Below are 18,687 nucleotides of genomic sequence, written 5' to 3'. Positions count from 1 at the left end.
GTGGATGAATGGATGAGTGCATAGATGGATGGATGAATGGGTGGATGAATGGATGAGCGCATAGATGGATGGGTGGATGAATGGGTGGGTGCATAGATGGATGGGTGGTTAGATAGAAGAATAGATGGATGAATGGAAGGGAGGAAGGACAGATGGACGAATGAAAAGAAGGGTAGATGGATAGAATGATGGATAGAAGGATGGATGGATGGATGGATGGATGGATCAATAAATTGAATGCAGGCTAGATTCTAGGTGAGGGATGGCTGAAGCAATTGGATACCTTGGTTAAATGGTAACTGGGTCGGCTCCAGAGTAACTGACTGAGAGAAGAGAGGGTGAAGGACTTGGAAGATGAAAGTTGGTTTCCCTTCCCAGATAGTAGGCGCTCAACAGGAGGCGCTACTACGGGGAGGTCGTTGCAGTCAGCATGCAGAGTTCTAAGCTTAAAATACTAGTCTTGGTGGACTCATGATAATTTACATGTTTATGGAGTACGGTGTCACAGTTCAGTACATGTATATACCGTACAGTGACCCAGTCACACCACTGGTTTATCCGTCACTTTAAGCACGTGCCATTTATTTCACAGTGTTGTGCTTTTTCAAAATCCTCAGTACTGGTTATTTGGAATGTTTACTTAATGGTTGTTGATCACAGTGGCCGTACGTATGTACCGGCTAGGTCTATGTTAATTTGATACAGCTAAAATGATCTAAGAGGAGGGAACCTCAATTAATGAAATGCCCCCATATGACTGGGCTGTAGACAGACCTGTAGAGTATTTTCTTAATTAGTGATTGTTTGGGGGACGGTTCACTGTGGGCAGTGCTAGCTCTGGGCTGGTGGTCCTGGACTCTGTAAGAAAGTGAGCTGAGCAAGCCATGGGGAACAAGCCAGTAAGCAGCCCCCCCCCCCTTCCGTGGCCTCTGCATCAGCTTCTGACTTCAGGTTCCCACCCTGCTTGAGTTCCTGCCCTCACTGCTTTTGATGATGAACTGTTGCATGGAACTGTGAGGGAAATAAACCCTTTCCTCCTCAGCTTGCTTTGGGTCATGGTATTTCGTCACAGCAGTAGTGACCCTAATGGAGACGCCATACTTGGCCGTACAATGTTCTAAGATATATATTTGGTACCTACCTTTGCTGCTGTACCTGTTAGACATCTCCCACCTCAGTAATTCTATGACTCGAGAGTTCAAATTAGTAAAGACCCCTGATGGATGTGTCCTTGCCTGGATTTGGCATGCTACAGCTGAGTGACAAGGGATAGGCCTCAAGCTTAGCTCTTGGAGGTGATGGTCAGGGTGGGTTCTCACTCAGTCTTCTCCTCTCCAGACGTGTGCAACAGCACCAACCTTCCAGAAGTTGAGATCATTAGCCTGCTGGAGGAGCAGCTGCCCCATTACAAGCTAAGAGCGGACACCATCTATGGTTACGACCACGATGACTGGCTGCATACGCCCCTCATCTCCCCAGATGCCAACATCGACCTCACAACCGAGCAGATCGAAGAGACGCTGAAGTACTTCCGTAAGTAGCTGGTTCCATCTGTGGGCACAGCAGTGTGATGCCAAGTACTTCCTTGTTGCCCTCACCTCCCCCACCCCCCCACCTCCCATCAGGTCTATCGTGAGTCTTTGTGTGTGTGGAAGGGTGGCCAAGAGAAATATGGCCTTAGGAGTCTTCTTGGTCTGCGTGAGTATTGGGGACCAAGCATTTTCATTTGAAACATGCAGAATAACTTCAAGTTATTCTCATATACCTTCTTTTCCAGTTTAGAAAAATAATAACTTGTTGTATTTATTGGGTATTATTTTATATGCACATCATGTTACATGCAGTGCCTGAGAAGGCCAGAGAGGGAGTTGGATGCTCTAGAACTGGAGTTACAGATGGTTGTGAGCCACTGTGTGGGTGCTGGGAATTCAACCTGTGTCTTCTATAAGTGCAGCTAGTGCTCTTAACTACTGAGCCATCTCTCCAGCCCCGTCGTTTCCCCTATAAACCCCCATTAAGAGTGAATCTGTTTGCATTTAAAACAAATATTCTAAGTGTTGTGTTAGAGGGCAGCTAATATCCAGACAGATCACATCAGGTCAGCACAGCTCCACGTGAAGAGGTTTATTAGGAGAAAGCGGGGAAGAGAAGAGGATGAAGGGGGCAAAGAAGAAGAAAGGGCAAGGGGTTTGGGGTCTCTGCCTTTTATTCGGGCTGTGAAGTAATCATGTGCACCACTGTGCACAGGTGAGGCAGCACAGGTGAGGTGGCGCTCAAGTGTACACTGGGAAATGTGTGGCGGTCGCCATGGCAACAGATGCCTGGAGTAACGTCATTGCTGGATTCGGAGGCTGTAGACAGCTTCTGATGCCAACAGTAAGGAAATCTAGGCAGCTTCCATCAGTGTAGCAAAACCTCACTGTGTGGAAGCTGGTTAAGCTGGAACAGAGTAGTACAGCAGTACAGAGTTAAACCTCTAGGTGGCAGAGCTGCTTCCTGTCAGGTGAGCTTCTACTTAGGGAAGCCTGGAGGCGAGGAGGAAGGGCGTGGGAGTGCTGTGTGCCCTGCTGACAAGAGAAAGATTTAAACATTAATATTTACTGTTACTAATGTTTATTCAAATGACAGCTGCTTTTCATTCCTTCTTTCTCCTCTTTTATTCTTTGAATGCTGGGATTTGAACCAAGGGTCTTGTACATGTTAGACAAGTATTCTAACAATTTGTAATGGGCTCAGTCCTTAAAAGGGATGACTTTTTAAAATAATGTGTATATATATAATTTTATTTATTTATTTATTTATTTATTTATTTATTTGGACAGAGTCTCACTAGGTAGCCCAAGAAGATTGGAATTTTCTATATAGTCTAGGCCAGCTTCAAATTCATACTGATCCTCCTGCCTCAGCTTCCCAAATGCTGAGATTACAGGGGGGGGGCACCACCACACCAGGCAACACACATTGCGTTATTTTTTCTCCCACAGTTAGACTGAATCCAGGATCTCAAACATGCTAGGCAAGTGCTCTGCCACTGAGTGACCTCCATCTCTGTAGTTCTGTTCTTTAGAGAGTCACACGCTCTGGGGCTGGAGAGATGGCTGAGCAGGTTAGAGAGATTGCTGTTCTTCTAGGGGACTGGAGTTCTGTTCCCAGCACCCACGTTGGGTAGCTCACATCTATCTGTAACTCTAGCGTTGGGGAATCTTACGCCCCCTTCTGGCATCTGTGGGCACTGCACTCATGTACACACTTAAGACAAAATTAATATCCTCTCTGTCACTTACATAGCTGCGTATTTCTCGTTTGCATATTCATATGTCATCACACTACCCCTTTTAAAGACGCATACCAGCCCTGCTTCCCTGACAGCAGTGTCACTGAGAACCAGCTTGCGGTACACCCCTGAGCTTTCTGCAGCTAGAAACCAGTTCACTAGCATAAACCAGTCTTTCCAACTTCCGAGATGATTTATAATAAAACAAATTGCAGCTATGAGACTGTGCTTTAGGGTGTGTGCGGGGCAATTCTCAGGCTCGCTGTATTGGATACTAGTAAGAAGGAATTCTGTTTGAATTGGCCTGTTGAGTGTATCTTCTATGAGCTTTCCTGATAGGCTGTGTTGATGACGAAAATAGAATAATCCATGTCTAGAGTATCTGGCGAGCCTCATAGTGGGTCCGAAGTTCTTCGTGAGTCAGTTTTGTTAAGCTAGGGTGTCTGCACCAGTAAGGAGTGAGTGTGGGATTGTGCATGGAAAGCCAAGTCACTTGTCTTGTAGGTTCCGTGTTTTCCTACTTTGGAAGTCCACAGTATAATTTGAAACAATCATTTGTGAGAAAGGCTGTCATGGGGCTTGTTTTTCTGATGGAGCCCCACTGTTGTCTCTGCTGTAGGAGGCTCCTGATTCCTTCCCACACACACCGATTGGCCACGGACATGCGCATGCGCAGTGTAATTAGACATGGGCGGCTCCTGGTTCCTTCTCACACACACCGATTGGCCACGGACATGCGCATGCGCAGCATAATTGCCGTGTCGTTCATGGCAGCACCAGACCATTTTACAGGATGGCCGCAGAAGTGACTCTTAACATCCCTATAAAACATCTCCAGGCAGGCAACACTGCTTTGATCTAGCACCAGTTCCTAAGTCTCTTTATCAGGAGACTCAACCAGGGGTGTGTTATTTGTTTTCAGTTATATGTCTAAGAAAACGCAAAGAAGCCCTGTTAGAATCACCGGTGGGTACCATGGTGTAAGCTACAACCGGAGGAGCTGGGTTGAGCATTTAAAGGTGGTTAAGGTTGGGTACATCCAAGTCTTCTTGTATGTTATTTCCCTTCTGTGAATTCTGTGCTTACAGCCGGGTGGCTCTTTGTTACTGTCTACTGATTGGAGCTGGAGAGATGGCTCAGCAGTTAAGAACGTTTACGTCTCTTGCAGAGGACCCGAGTTCATTCCTCAGCAGCCACAGGAGCGGACGCCCTCTTCTGGACTCTGTGAACATTGCACTCACATGTGCATACACCCACGTAGACACAAACACAGAATTTTTTTAAAACAAAAAGGAACTTATCAGTTAATTGAACAAACCAGATATTGACTTTGAAATTAAAGACTTAAACTGAAGTTCTGGGACATATCCCCGCCCCTAAATGGTCTGTAAAGAGTTTTATGAGTTCAGTTATTTTCATTAACTTCCAACAGAAGTTTAACACGGTTTTCTGTGGTCAGACTGGAAGACTAGGCTGGGTGTCAGCCTCAGGACATGCAACTTTGTTACCAGTGCAGGTCAGGGATGTTTAGGTGCCGCATGGCAGGGCTAAGCACTGTAAAACCTGCCTCTGCCCGTCACTGGGGACAGACACTGGGCACTGTTTTAGCGGGGTGGACCTAAGCAGCTCTTATGTCAGCTGCTTTGGTTTGCCTTGGGTTTCAGAACTGCAGGACACAGCTCTTGCTGTTTGCAGGGCTAGAAGTGCAGGTGGTGTGTGGAGGGCAAGCCCTGCTCTGTGCCTGGTGTCCTGGGTTTTTATTTCTTTTTTTATTTGTTGTTTGTTTATTCTCAAGACAGGGTTTCACTGTGTAGTCCTGGCTGGCCTAGAACTCAGAAAGATCCATCTGCCTCTGCTTCCTGAGTCTTGAGATTGAAAGTGTGCATCCCCATGAGTGGCCCTGCTTCTTATGTGTGTGTGTGTGTGTGTGTTTTATATGTGTGCTCATATACGTATGTGCACACAGAGGCCAGAGGATGGCACTGTCTTCTATCCATCTCCAATGTATGTTTGTTGGTGTTTTTTTGTTGTTGTTGTTTCTGAGATAGGGTCTCACTACGTATCCCTGGCTGGCCTGGAACTCAGAGCTTCACCTGCCTCTGAAGTGCTAGCATTAGAGATGTTTGCCACCATGCTGTCTCACCTTACGTTTTGAGACAGGCTCTCTCACGGGACTTGAAGATCAGTGACTCAGCTTGAACTGGCTGGTCAGGGACCCCTAAGAACCAGAGCTGGGTTCACAGGTGCACGCCAGCACGCCTAGCTCCTTTAGTGCATCCCAGGGATTGATCTCTAGATCGTCCTGTTTGTACAGCAGACAGGTTATATCCACCGTGCTGTCATCCCGGCCCTGTTTGGGTTTTGTGTATCTGTTTACATATCTGTAACCTGGAAACACATGACTCAGCACAGTGACTCACCAGTGTCAGGCCACTGTGGGTGGCTGAGAAGACATTGTCCACTGGCTCTCTTCTAGGTCCACTGTGGGCATTGTGTAGGGCGGTGTCTACTGTTGCTGGTGGAATTGAGGGTACAGGGCTCCCTAAGGTGAGAAACCAGAAGGGGGAGTTGTATCTCATTGTAAAACCAGAGTAGGTACATCCTAGCTATCCTCTTTGGGGGTGTAAGACCCCACCCTCATCCCCGGTGGACAGCCAGGCTCTGCCTCTGATCCTGGCCCTCATCTGCCTGGCTGAGAGGGAACACTTCGCCATCTTCCTTTCTATGTCAGACCTCCTTCCATACCAACCTTTCCAGAGTCACTTCATTCATTCAGAGAATTCATTCTCCATGGCTCACACAATATGTGGTGCATAGCCTGAAACAGCTTTATGCTGTGTGACATCCAGCTGCCTCAGGTGGTCTGATGGTGACCTGTGTGCAGTAGACGGGTCATGTGACACTCAGCGGATACCAAGCAGCAAGGTCACCATGTTTGTTCTTAGGTGGCCATGCTCCTGTTGGTCCTTCTTCCCCGGCCTCTTCTGCTTGACATAAACTGATCAAGAAGGTGATCTATGTCACACCCAGATCTGCTGACAACCCCACCTCAGAGGTTATCTGGAAAAGAGCAGGCCCTGAAGCAAACAGGTTTTGGAATGTCACCTCAGCCTTTGCTTTCAGTGTATAGTAATCCAGCCGTCCAGTGTGTGCAGGGTGGGGGTAATCCAGCCGTCCAGTGTGTGCAGAGTGGAGGTAATCCAGCCATCCAGTGTGTGCAGGGTGGGGGTAATCCAGCCGTCCAGTGTGTGCAGGGTGGGGGTAATCCAGCCATCCAGTGTGTGCAGGGTGGGGGTAATCCAGCCGTCCAGTGTGTGCAGGGTGGGGGTAATCTAGCCGTCCAGTGTGTGCAGGGTGAGGTAGGCTTTCCTTCCAGCACCAGAGTTCTTGCCTGAGACATTCTGACTAAGAAGGTGGGAACATCTCTATTGTTTAAATCATCTTCACATCCTACCCCAGGACTGTGGCATGTGCAGGCTCCTGCTGAGGGTAGTGAGGACGGTGAGCTCCCCTCTGGGACAGCGTTCTTTCCTCCATGAGGGTTCCCACCCCCACACCTTGACTGTACTGCCACACTCTTTCAGTAGAGAGTACCTTGGAACAGGTCCTGTCAGCTTCAGCTCTCCTGACAGAGGTACAGGCAGCATCTGGCCCTGTGTTGGCTGGTTGTGGGAACACAAGGTCTGCTGTGCTCTTCCATTCCAGTTCTCCCCACCCCTCCGGCTGATCTCACATACTGTGAGGAGCCTCTGTATCCAGAGAGCTCTTACTGCGGAGGGTACCAGGGTAGTAGTTAAATATGAAGAGCCTTATTCAAGGTATTCCCATTGAGAGTTTAACCTATTGTACAATTAAATTGTTTGCAACAGTGGCCCCTCCCCTCCTTTTCTTGTCTTCCTCCTCCCCCATCTCTCTCCTCCTCTCCCTTCTTCTTCCTCCCCATGCTCCTCCTCATCCACCATCCGTCTCTCCTCCCATACCGGCTCTGCCTCTTCAGAACCCGTCTGCTCCTTGAACTCACTGTAGTGTAGGCTGGCCCTGTACTCTGGTCTTCCCACCTCCATGCTGGGATCCCAGGCCTGTACGCCATGCCCAGTTCAAACATGCATTTCGTACATAGACTTTTTCTCGTCTCCTGACAGGCTCTTATCTTTTTGAAAAGCTGAATGTGCTTTGTTTGTTTGTTTGTTTTTGTTTAGCACATTGCTTGATTAAAGCCTAGGATTTCTTCCTCTTCTTCCACCACCAGACCCTCCTGCTTCTGGGTATCAGACCCAGCAGCTTGGCATATATAAGCAGTTTGCCCCCAGTCACCAGATTTGGGGTTTTCAGAAGTCTTACAAGGTATCAGAGGAAGGGAATCTTTTCCTTTACTGTTGTTTGTCCAGGTGATCAACCATTCTCCAGGAGGGCTGCTCTGGGAGAGGTAAAGGTAAGTCTGGGAATGTAACCAGTCGTTTCAGGATGTGTGTGAGTGTGTACAATTATCCAAGAGTCTGTGTGCACTGGGGTGTGTGTACTCACAAGTGCACATGCACACACACCTTGTGGGGGGTCAGTGAAGAGGCCTTGCAAACTCCTCTTATCAGCAAGGCCTCTTCCTGGACCCGTGTTCCTCCATATTAGCTGGCTCAGACGTCTGTGGGAATTGAAAATGAGAGTAGTGTGGCCAGGCTGCCATCTCATTCCACGAGTGAACCACTCAAAGTTATGGCGGCCACACCCAGCTGCGGGTCTGGGCACTGGTGCTGGAGGAGTGGAGCTTTCTCTCAGGGAGGAACAAGTGAGAGTGCCTGGCTGCCCCTGGGCCCCTTGGGCCGGGATTCTGGAGAGCATTGCATGCTCGAAGTCCCATGTCTGTTATCTGGCATCTTTTACCGTTTTTTGATCAAACCAGATTCCAACATTATTGTTTTCTGCTCAAGAACAACACAGTTGGCAAGCTGTTCTGTACAGATTGTTTTCTTCTTGTGTTAGTTAATTCAGCAAGTTTGAGACAGAACTGGACCCAGCTCGGGCAGGAAACTGACGTGACAGCTCAGCTCTCACTCACTCTCCTCACAGGCTGCCGCTGCTTGGCAGGGTTTGTGCAGGAGCAGAATTAAGGGACTTTTTTTTTTTTTTGAGCCCGTGGTTCTGAAGTGGTGGTGTCATCTGTGTACCATGCTGGTCATGAGCCTGAGACTCTCTCCCCCCAACCCCCCTCAGACCTTCTGTGCTGACAGGTGGTGACCTCAGGTTTGTTCAGGCTTCTTACCGATGCCAAGATACATCCTCTCCCTGCCCTTCCAGCGAGGGTGTTGATACTGATGACAGCTGCCACAGACCCAGGCATTCTCTTTGCTTGCAGGTCCTCTAATGAATGGCAGCTTCCACCCTTGCCTTCCCCGGTGGTGGGGCCGCCTGTGCCTGGAGTAAGAAGGGACAGTTGGCATCAAGCTGTTCCTTGCAGACTGCCTGCTGTCATGAGCTCTCACTGGCTGGCACTGACAGTCTCAGCAGCGAAGATTGGAAAGAAAAAGCTGGAACGTCATGCCGAGTGATGGCAAGCCCGCTCTCTAGCCAGGCCCTCCCTCTCTTCTGCCTCCAGCCTTGTGGGCAAAGGTGGCGGTGCTTTCTGAGGGCTGGGGATGTGTTTCAGATCGGGCTTAAGATCTGTAGCAGGGCTCCAGTTTAAGCATGTTTCCTGTCTGTGCATAGGTGTGTTTATGTGTATGTTATATATGTGTTTACATATGTGTTGCTACATCTGCGTGTATGGCGGGGAGCTAAGAAGACAGCTTCAGCCACCCTTCCTCAGGCTCTGTTCATGGTTTTGTTTGAGACATGGTCTCTCATTTGACCTGGAACTCACTCTATATAGTAGGCTGGCTGAGCAGCGAGCCCCAGGGACCTGCTTACTTCCTTCTCCCTGGGACTAGGTAACAAGAGCAGGCCACCATACATGGCTTATAAAAATTATTTTATGTGTCTGGTTGTTGTACTTGCATGTATGTCTGTGTGCCTTGTGAATGCTTGGCACCTGTAGAGGCCAGAAGAGGTCATCAGATCCCCCGGAACTGGACTTACAGACAAGTGTGAGCCATCATGTAAGTGCAGGGAATTGAACCCAGATTCTCTGGGAGCCTCTCTCAAGCTCACTCACCCTGCTTTTTAAACGCAGGTTATGGGGATCAAATATGGGTCCTTGTATTTGCTCAGTAAGGACTTCACAGACTGAACTATCGCCCCAGCATCCCCCTGCCCCAGGAGTCTTTTTGCTGTTGAAGAAGTTGCTATTCCCTAGAAGTTACCTTCGCTCTCCAGTGCTCTGCACAGATGGCCACACAGCAGTGACATAGAGCAGCAGACGTGGGTTCAGTTCCAGTCCTGAAGGTCAGGAGCCCAGAGTCCAGGGGGCCATGTTTGTTCCTTCAGGGTGCTCTGAGGGAGACCTCAGGGCTTTCCCCTGCTCCCATGACTCCTAGGCTTGGGGATAGTGCTCCAGTCTGTCCTCCTGTGACTTGCCACTTTCTCTTTAACGAACCAGCCATTGGATTTGATCTCCTTTAATTTAGGATCGTGCCACCTTGCACATTTAATTTAGGCCCATAGCTTCTGGTGGTAAATATTTTTTTTTCCCTTTTAAATTACATTTTCTCTTTCTGGGTCTGGGTGCACGGGTGCGTGCCACCTGAAGGAAGGAACCATCTCTCTCCCTCCACCGTGTGTGTCCCACTGATTAAAATTGGCTGCCAGGCTAAGTGGCAGGTGCTTTTACTCACTAAGATGTCTTGTTGGGCCAGGAGGTAAATCTTCAGATGGGTCTTCAACCCTCAATCTGGTGTTCTCTGAAGTGACACAGAGTTTGCACCTAGATGTCTTGGCATAAACCATTCTCCCAACCTCAAGATACCCCGTCCTGGAATCCACATACAACAAGGTCTATCAGTGTCTTGCTGCGACTGTTAACAGAGTCTACTATATTTTGACCTTAAGAATTCACCTCATGCAACCCCCAAGTAGGGCATTCTGTTCTCCTCTGGAGCCTTCTGGGTAATCCATCTTCTTGCCCTGGGTCTGGCCCTCCTGTCTGGGTGTGATTTACGCCCACAACACCAAGCTTTTCTGTTCTTGGTACCCGTGTGCCCATCCACATCCGGCTGGTGTAGTCGTAGCCACCCTACGCAGAGAGACATCGAACAATGCTTTCAGAAGGTTGGGTGGCAGGAACAGAGCAGCGATGCACACCTACCTGGCTTCCTGAAGCAGATTAAAATAGCTCCCTGCTAGTCTCCGCCCTGTGTGTGTGAGTTGGCGCGTTCCCTGCCTGCCTTTCTTTGGATATTCACTGTGGCATCATGGCTTTCGAACACACCACCTGTTCCTTTTAGGTATAATTAACTGTATTTTCTGTACAACCCTTAAATTGTCACAACTCGGTCCAGCTCTTCTTTTTTTTTTTTCTTTTTGGTTTTTCGAGACAGGGTTTCTCTGTATAGTACTGGCTGTCCTGGAACTCACTCTGTAGACCAGGCTGGCCTCGAACTCAGAAATCTGCCTGTCTCTGCCTCCCAAGTGCTAGGATTAAAGGCGTGCGCCACCACTGCCCGGCCGGTCCAGCTCTTCTAAGCTGGCTTTTTGTCCATCCTCTTTTCATGCGAGATGCCTTGGCCTTTGCATCCTCAGAGCCTGGCCTTGTAGATTGTCATGATCCTTCCATGCTCCCAGCTCTGCAGGGACCCTGTGTTTTCCCTTATCCCAACATGGGTACTGAAGTGCCATACACTGCTACTGCCATTGGAGAGAGGCATCCTTGCCAGGCCTCACTCCCTCCTTCCCTCCCTGCTCCCACTTTCACCGTCTCTCTCTCTCTCTCTCTCTCTCTCTCTCTCTCTCTTTCTCTCTCTCTCTGTGCTCTCTCTCTCTCTCTCTCTCTCTCTGTCTTTCTCTGTGTGTATGTGTGTTTGTGTGTGTGTGTGGTGCGTGCATGTGTATGTGGTACATGCATGCATGTTAGTGCGTGTTTGCACACATGATAGGTGCACATACATATATGAATGCATTCATGTGAAGGCCAGAAGTTGACACTGGTTGTCTGGAACTTTATGTTCCTAGGATTCAGATATCCACATTGGGTGCCTACTCTTTCTCTGCCTTATTTTGGGAAGTAGGGTCCCCTGAAGATATTAAAATATATATTTACGATTTCAGAATTTCCATGCAAAAGCATTTGTTGTTGTTGTGGGAAGTAATTTTTTGATGGTCACATTTGGAGGCCAGAGGATGGAGCTACTGGCATCTAGTACATTAAAGTCAGGGTGCTGCAGAATGTTCTGGAATGCTAGTCTTCTATAAAGAATTCTCTAACTCTGAGTGCTGGAGGGAGGGGCTAACAAGATTCTGGGCTGGAGTTTAAACCTACAGTAAGTCTAACTGGCTTTGTCCTGTTGTCCAGTGTTTCAGTTTTAAAATGAAACATTTTAAGCATGCCAAACACTTAGAATTAAGCCCATTCACTGTTTTGTTTATTTGTTTGCTTTGTTTTGTTTTAATGGATTCCTTGTGCTTTTGTAAGTACTCTCAGAGCGGCACTCTTCAACTCCATCCCCGGAGGCCTCTGCCTCTTGGTAGCTAGTTGTTCTTGATCACACACCTAAGGAACAGTAAATTAAATGACATAATATGACACAGGGCCCTTTAGGTCGACATTCCTCTCAATTTGTATGTTGCTACTTTTCGAGAAGTTTGAATAAAGACCCAAACATAAATAGTACGGAATGTGAGTGAAAATGTTTTCTGGGTCATTCATTCAGTTTCCTTTAACTGGTGATTTTAAGTTTTAGAATTAAGAAAAACATCAGGAAGGGCCATTAAATGTTTTAAATTAAGGAAAGAAAACCAAAAAAACCAGTCTCTTGCAAATTTTAAAAGGTCACTGTTTTTAGATGCAGGGGAAAAAAAAAACTTTCTGAAGTGACCCAGGCTTAGGAACAGGAACCAGGCCTTTCACGTGAGAGAGGGGGTGGTGCCTCTAAGCCACGCCCATATCCTGCCTTCTCCCTGCACGGCACCTCTGCTCTCAGCATCCTTGGAAGACATTTCCTTCATCTCTGTATCATTTTTTCAGAGCTGGCCAGTTTCTATGGGAACAGTTAGATTGAAAGCTGAGCAGCGATTAGGGGGCGAGGCTTGAGCGAGCCGGCGGGTGGTGGTGTGTGGCTCTGACGTCACCCTCGGGGCGTCTGGATAGGATGATTCGAGCTACTCCCTTTCAGGGATGCTGTCCAGTGCGCTGTAACAGCCGGCCCTGCGGGGTCTCTCAGTGCTCCGCAAACAGCCGTCCTTTCCTCTGCCTCCACTTCCCCACCCCCCCACCCCTGTAGAGTCATCCTTTTCTCTGCCCCCTCGCCCATCCTGGCTCCGGACTATCCATAAGAATGCACAGCCAAATTCTGCAGTGTTTGGGGATGCTCTTCTGCCGGGTGTTCTGGAAGGGCCGGGAGGCATGGCAGCGTTTGACTTGACAATTCATGGCGCCGTGAAGTCCGTTCCTTCCTCTGCAAGAATACTGACTATGCAGAGATTCACTGACACGGATTATTATGAACTGGACTGGTATTATGAAGAATGCTCAGACGGTAATTAAGGCCTCTTTGGGAGAGCGGCATGAGCGGTGACATTGTATCTCTGGGGATGTGGTGGTGGTGGTGGGGTTCAGTCCTCCCTGGAGAGATGGGAGCACAGGAACTGGCATCACCAGACTGGCAAGGCAAGCATGACAGAGGGGATGGCAGGTGGGCAGGGCTCTTGACAGAGGGTGACTCTTGCCATGCATAGTCATTTGCTTAGAATGGGGAGATAGATGGCTTTTGATATGCTGGGTTTGGGCTTGCAAGCATGGGACTTCTGTAGGACTGAATCTTTGTGTGTGTGTGTGTGTGTGTGTGTGTGTGTCCTCTGTGCTCTGCTTACAGTACTAGAGGCTGGAAGCCTGCATTCAGGAGGTCAGCAATAGGAAGGCCTAGAAGAATCTGCCCTTTACTGAGCTCAGACCTTGGGGCTGGGGGGCTCAAGGAGCCTGGGGAAGGCAGAAATGGCTTCCTCAGCAGCGAGTGATTCAAATGAATTTTGCTGGCTGCGTCCAGCTTAGATGGGGCCCAGGTGATGATGGATGGGACCATCCAGGTTTGTGATGAGGGTGTGGCTCACTTGTGAGGCTGCTGCTTGGTGGCTGAGGTGTGTGGTTGGACTGGTGTCAGCAGGTTTCAAGTCCAGGGAGGACAGTGTCGAGGTATTCTGGAAGGGATTGCCGAGGAAGGACTTTGTTGGGAGGTGGTACTGTGGGCTGTAGTCCTCTGCTGTCCTTAGTTGCTCTTTGCAAGTGACCCTTAAGTCGTCAGCTTTTAACCAAAAAGGGGCACAATTAAATGTCTGCTTTTGGAAGTGTGTTCTTCAGCGGTGAAGTCCTCTCAGCTCCCCTCACGCTCGTTGATAGGTAAGGTGAGTGCTTATTAATTGACTCAGAAGTTTCTGATTGCTCCAGGCGTGACTACGTTTGAAGATCTGTGTGATGTAACAGGCCAGAGGCTGGCCTAGTTAGTAAAGAGCCATGGGGCTATCTCCTTGTCTTCAAACATTTGGCTGCCACAAGGGAGGCCGAGAGGTTTTCTTGGGACATGCTCTTAAGAGGCATAGAGAAACTTTACCCTGGCCGCTGGCAGGACATAGTGCTGGCACATGGGTTTGTCTGATCTTCAGAGATTCTGGGTGACGAGGAGGAGAGTGGGGTGTGCCCGTAGACTTGAGGGGAAGGATGAATGCAATCTTTTTCCGGCTGTATAACGTTTTGAATCAAGTTTCCATCCTGCTACGATGCTGTAAGAGGTAGTAATGGGTTCTGCTTTTCAGGAGCCACTGCTGACCTCTTCTGGCTTCCTTGGTGGTTGGTGGGCCACTGGATGCTCTATGACTCCTAAGAAAGCATTTCATTTCATTCCCAGCATCTCATTGGTTTAGAGAACTTGCTTCCAGTGGGTGAGTTGGGTATGTCCGAGAACCGTCATCCTAGGCGTGGGGGAGGAGAGCGCAGTGTCTGGACCCCGTGTGCTGTCCGATTCTCATGAAGCCGGTGGCTCAGTGCCAGCCTGGAGAGGCACAGGAGACCTGTTCTTATCTGGCGAACACCAGGATGCTCTTACCTCACATTCTCAGAGGAGTCACTTGGCTCTAGGCATCCTCATGGGTCCTTTCCAAGAGCAAGGGAAATAGAAGAGGGGATGGCTCATCGCCCCAGGATTGATTGCCAATTGATATTGATTGCCATTGCCATAAGAGTACATGGAGAGCGAGATCTTCAACCTTTTCACCTTTGGTACTGGGACAAGTGGCAGGTTCTAAATAGCAAAACAGGCTAACAGGATCTGGGGCCTAGAAACGGCCTGTGTAGGTACCCCACAAATGCTTGTTTCCAGGTAGCATTTTTCTTCCTTCTTGTTTGTGTATGGGTACGCATTGGCCACCGTGCCCTTGTGGAAGTCAGAGGGCAGCTTTGTGGATCTGGTTCTCCTACCACCATGGCGTAGCTCCTGGGGATTGGATTCAGGTTGCCAGAGTTACAGAGCGAGTCCTTTTCCTCACTGAGCCATCTCCCCCTCCTCTGCAGTTTCTACTTGGGTTCTTCCTGGCTTTAGGCAGGTTAGCCTGGAAATAACATTTCCTTTGGTTATGTGGATCTCTCAAACAGCAAATCATTAGACACTTGCTTTTCTGTCCTTATCAGCTGCCCTTTGAATCAATACTGAGGGAAGCTTAAAGGAACTTTCCATGATAATAGCAAAAGGTGAGTCAAGTGTTTTGAAAAGAAACGAAGTCATCATTTATGCCAGAGGTCCTGACTCTGCATAGCGATGGACAGTTAGTTGCACTGAATACAGGTATATGCAACTCAGGGCAGTGAGGGCCAAACCCCCGACTCCCACTCCCCCACCCCCAACCCCGCTCTACAAGGTGATGTTAGGAATCAGCTCCTCATCTTCAATTGCCAGGAGAGCCTCCCCTGAGGTCTCCCTGAGTAGCTGAGTGACTGGGTCCATCTACCACCTCAGCTTCAGATGTGTGGGCCTTGCTCGATCACGCAGAGTGAGACGTTAAAGGACGTGGGGAAGGGTCTCAGGGCAGGAGCTAATCATAAGAGTCAGAAGAGGCTCATTGTTCAAGGCCTTAGAGTAATTTGTAGCCCCTCCAACAGCACTCACAGCATTGTTAGCCTTTCCAGAATCCATCCACGTGTATCCAGAATTCACAGTCTAAATGCTGAGCCAAACAGTGTTAGTTACTTTCATTGGGTAAAGTTTTGTTAGTAGCAATTTTTTTTTTGGGGGGTGGGGGTGGGTATAGGTTCTCTGTAGCCCAGGCTGGCCTTAAACTTGCTTTGTAGTCAAGGAAGATCTTGATCTTCTGGTTCTCCTGCCTCCGCCTTCAGAGGGCTAAGATTACAGTGTAAATGTCATAAGCGAGGTCACCAGGAAATGACCCTCCATAATGGGCTGACAGTGCTCTGTGCAAACAAGTGGGGTCTGGACACCAGAGCATGGCAGCGGCACTGACGAAACAAACCCAGGCTAAAGGAGGATGAGTCCTGTCAGTTCACTCCAAGGAGGGCCAGAGGACGGCACCTCTCTGTGGAGAGGGGAAGACACATGTGTCAAGTCTTAGCCTCTGGGGAATCTGGATGAAAAGATGCTGGGATTTTGGTTCCTTTTCACACAGCTTTTCTATAAATACAGCTATGTCCAGAGAAATGCGCAGAGCCACTGCTTAGTTCTGGGGAGGCGCACAGTGCCTTTAAGAACTTTCATAAGGGAGAGTACAGGAACTTTTGTTTTGTTTTTGTTTTTTGTAGGTGCAGTCTTGCTTGAGCCCACTTGAAATAATCCTCCTGTGTCACTCTGCTGAGTGCTGGGGTTACTGATGTGAGCCATGCCTGGCTTAGGGGAAAGATTTTTAAATGGTGATATCATAAGTAGTGTGTGTGTGTGTGTGTGTGTGTGTGCCTGTGTGTGTAGATGTGTGTAGGTAGACATGAGACTTGGACAGCATTGTTAAAAACACCCTCAATTTAAACCGAAAGAATTCATCTTTCACCATTGATTGGTGAAATCGCTTTTCTGAACTAGTGAAACTCGTTTCTCTGAACGAGTGAAACTAGCCTTTGTTGTCCTTTATCTTAAGTGTATAGCATCCTACACATCCAGCCGTCTCGATACGTGGTGATGAGTCACGCTCTGGGTGGGGAGGTTCCCCGCATCCCATACGTCCTTCCCACAGTTTGGAGTAACCAACCAGTTTTTTCATCTGAAAAAGCCCCGATACCCTGGCTCACTATCTCTTAAAGTTAATCAATAAGCATGATAAGCATGATTTGATAATGTTTTTTAAGATTAAACTATGTTTCTGACTGAGTGTGTGTGTTTGAGATACAACCTTGCTGTGTAACCCAGGCTGACCCTGAACTCCTTGGTGCTTGGAATCCAGGCATGTGGTACCACACCTGACTCTTGGAAGCATTTTGTTTAAACTTTGTATACATAATTTTTCAAAAAAATTTGAAATTCTAATCTTGAAATCTGCCTGTGATTTTCGGCAACATTGTCTTTCAAACGCAATCTTATGTGTTAAAATGGAGCAATCATCTTGACGTTCGAGAATTTTAGCCGAAGTATAAGCAGCCTCTGGTTTGAATTTTTAAGTAAAATCTTTATCCTTGTGAGGCTTCCTGCTGGGCACTCCTACATGATTTTATAGTAGTCTTTATGAAGGTAGCAGCTCCGTGTGGCAGACTATCTCTGGTAACTAAGCAGAATCCCCAGTCCTCAGCCTCCAAGCTGAGTGAAACCCAGTCCTGTGCCCTGCATAGAGCTCTTTCGATGATCTTGCTGCTCAGTTCTCCCTTCCTGGCTACTTAGCAGTGGGCCAACAGCCAGAGAGATAGAAGAAGTCAGGAGGTATAGATTTGCGTGCAGCTGGGAGAAGGCTGGAGCCTGGGGACCACAGACTAGGCTGTGATGCTCCAGCTGTGGTGCTTGGTCAGGGCCACCTCACAGAGAATCTGCTGGGAGCACCTGTGTTGGTATCTGTGACAGGCAAAAATCAAGCAATCCAGGGAATGGCTGTCAAGGTACAGCTTAAACTGTGGTTCTTCCTTGGGGCACCATTGTAAGCTATTAGGCGTTCAATTTTTCTCTTGTCTTGTTCTAGCAGTGAGAGAAATCTTTCTGGATTTGTAGACACAGCTTGCAGGGGAACGTGGGGTTTATAAAACACAGAGTACTGAGGAAAATCCATGCCTCTTGCTACGCCAAGATCTGGGTTGGTGATACTTAGTCAGTTGATGGTTTCCTGTACATCCTTCTTCATTTGTGAGAAGTCAGGATTCCTGCCCCCAGGTCCCCACAGTCCTTGGCTCCACACAGTCTCCTCAGATTCCTACAAGCACACCCACAGGAAGTCTCTCAGCTCAGCGGTGCTGAGCAGTGCTGAGCAATGCTTCGCCCAGGCAACTTCTCCAGCACCAACCCCAGCGCCTTCCTACAGACAGGTGTACCTGCTTGAGGCGTGGCTGGTGTTTTCTTTTGCGGTTGCTATGAAACTTTCAGGACGCTACCATTCCTGTTCTTCTCAAGGGGGAGAAAGGCCAAGAGCACAGCTCAGGGCACTGTACTTTCCTGACTGGCTCCCCTCTGTGTCCAGGGCTTTTGGCAGGGTACTGCCATTCCAACAGGTGCTCTGCCTGCTGTGCTCCGCCTCCAGGATCCTGTGTGCCACCCTGCCCTTCCTTCTCTCAGTGATGCTGGGCGGGTGGCCCTGTGCACACCCGTCCACTCCTACCGAGCCAGGGCATGTCTGGGACCCTGGCTGGAGCCCAGCATGTGCGCTTTGGGCCCCGATGGCTCCACTGGGCAGGTGGCCAAAGGCTCTCCCAAGGACAGCCCCTTAGGACAATGTTTCAAATCTGGGGCGACTTCAACAATGTCCCTGAGAGACCTGGGAGGGGAAGAGGAATGTTTTGAATACGACTGCCAGGATGAAGAGAAGGCGGCTATCCCTGAGCAGCCTGATACCCTGGACATCTTGGCGACCACCCATGAGCAGCCTGATACTATGGACATCTTGGAGGATGGTAAAGCTACACTTTAACCTTACTTGAGCCTTTCCCTGTTAGTGTCTAGCCAGGCAAGATTGGCCACTGATGTTGCCATGTTCTTTTACTTCAGTAAGTTCTTAAAGGAACAGATGTTCCAATGGCTTGATATCCAAGTAGGACTCCTGTCCAGGTAAAGCAACACCCCAGGGCTCCAAGAACATCTCAGTATCCCTTTCCAGCTTCCCTGGCCTCCCCAGGAACCACAGCTCTGACTTTTGCTTACTAGGAT

At 48.7% G+C, this 18,687-nt stretch overlaps 1 protein-coding gene across 8 annotated transcripts in view; it reads left to right on the top strand.

Moving 5' to 3' along the window:
- The window catches only part of Trak1 (trafficking kinesin protein 1), a 163,999-nt gene that overhangs the window by 87,354 nt on the left and 57,958 nt on the right, over nt 1-18,687 (top strand). For 7 of the 8 annotated variants that reach the window (XM_028767303.1, XM_028767304.1, XM_028767306.1 and 4 more), the window contains one exon: nt 1,339-1,533. Coding sequence is in view for 2 of the 8 variants with exons in the window: in XM_028767300.1 (XP_028623133.1) it covers nt 1,339-1,533 (195 nt within the window). In the remaining 6 variants the exon portion in view is untranslated. Of the gene's footprint in view, nt 1-1,338; nt 1,534-12,526; nt 12,895-18,687 lie in introns of those variants that run through there. The other variant, XM_028767301.1, reaches the window with a different exon arrangement.

This window comes from Grammomys surdaster, unplaced genomic scaffold (genome assembly GCF_004785775.1).
Source record: "Grammomys surdaster isolate TR1022 unplaced genomic scaffold, NIH_TR_1.0 172, whole genome shotgun sequence".
In the NCBI taxonomy this organism is placed as follows: Eukaryota; Metazoa; Chordata; class Mammalia; order Rodentia; family Muridae; genus Grammomys; species Grammomys surdaster.
This window is presented reverse-complemented; position numbering and strand designations above follow the sequence as displayed.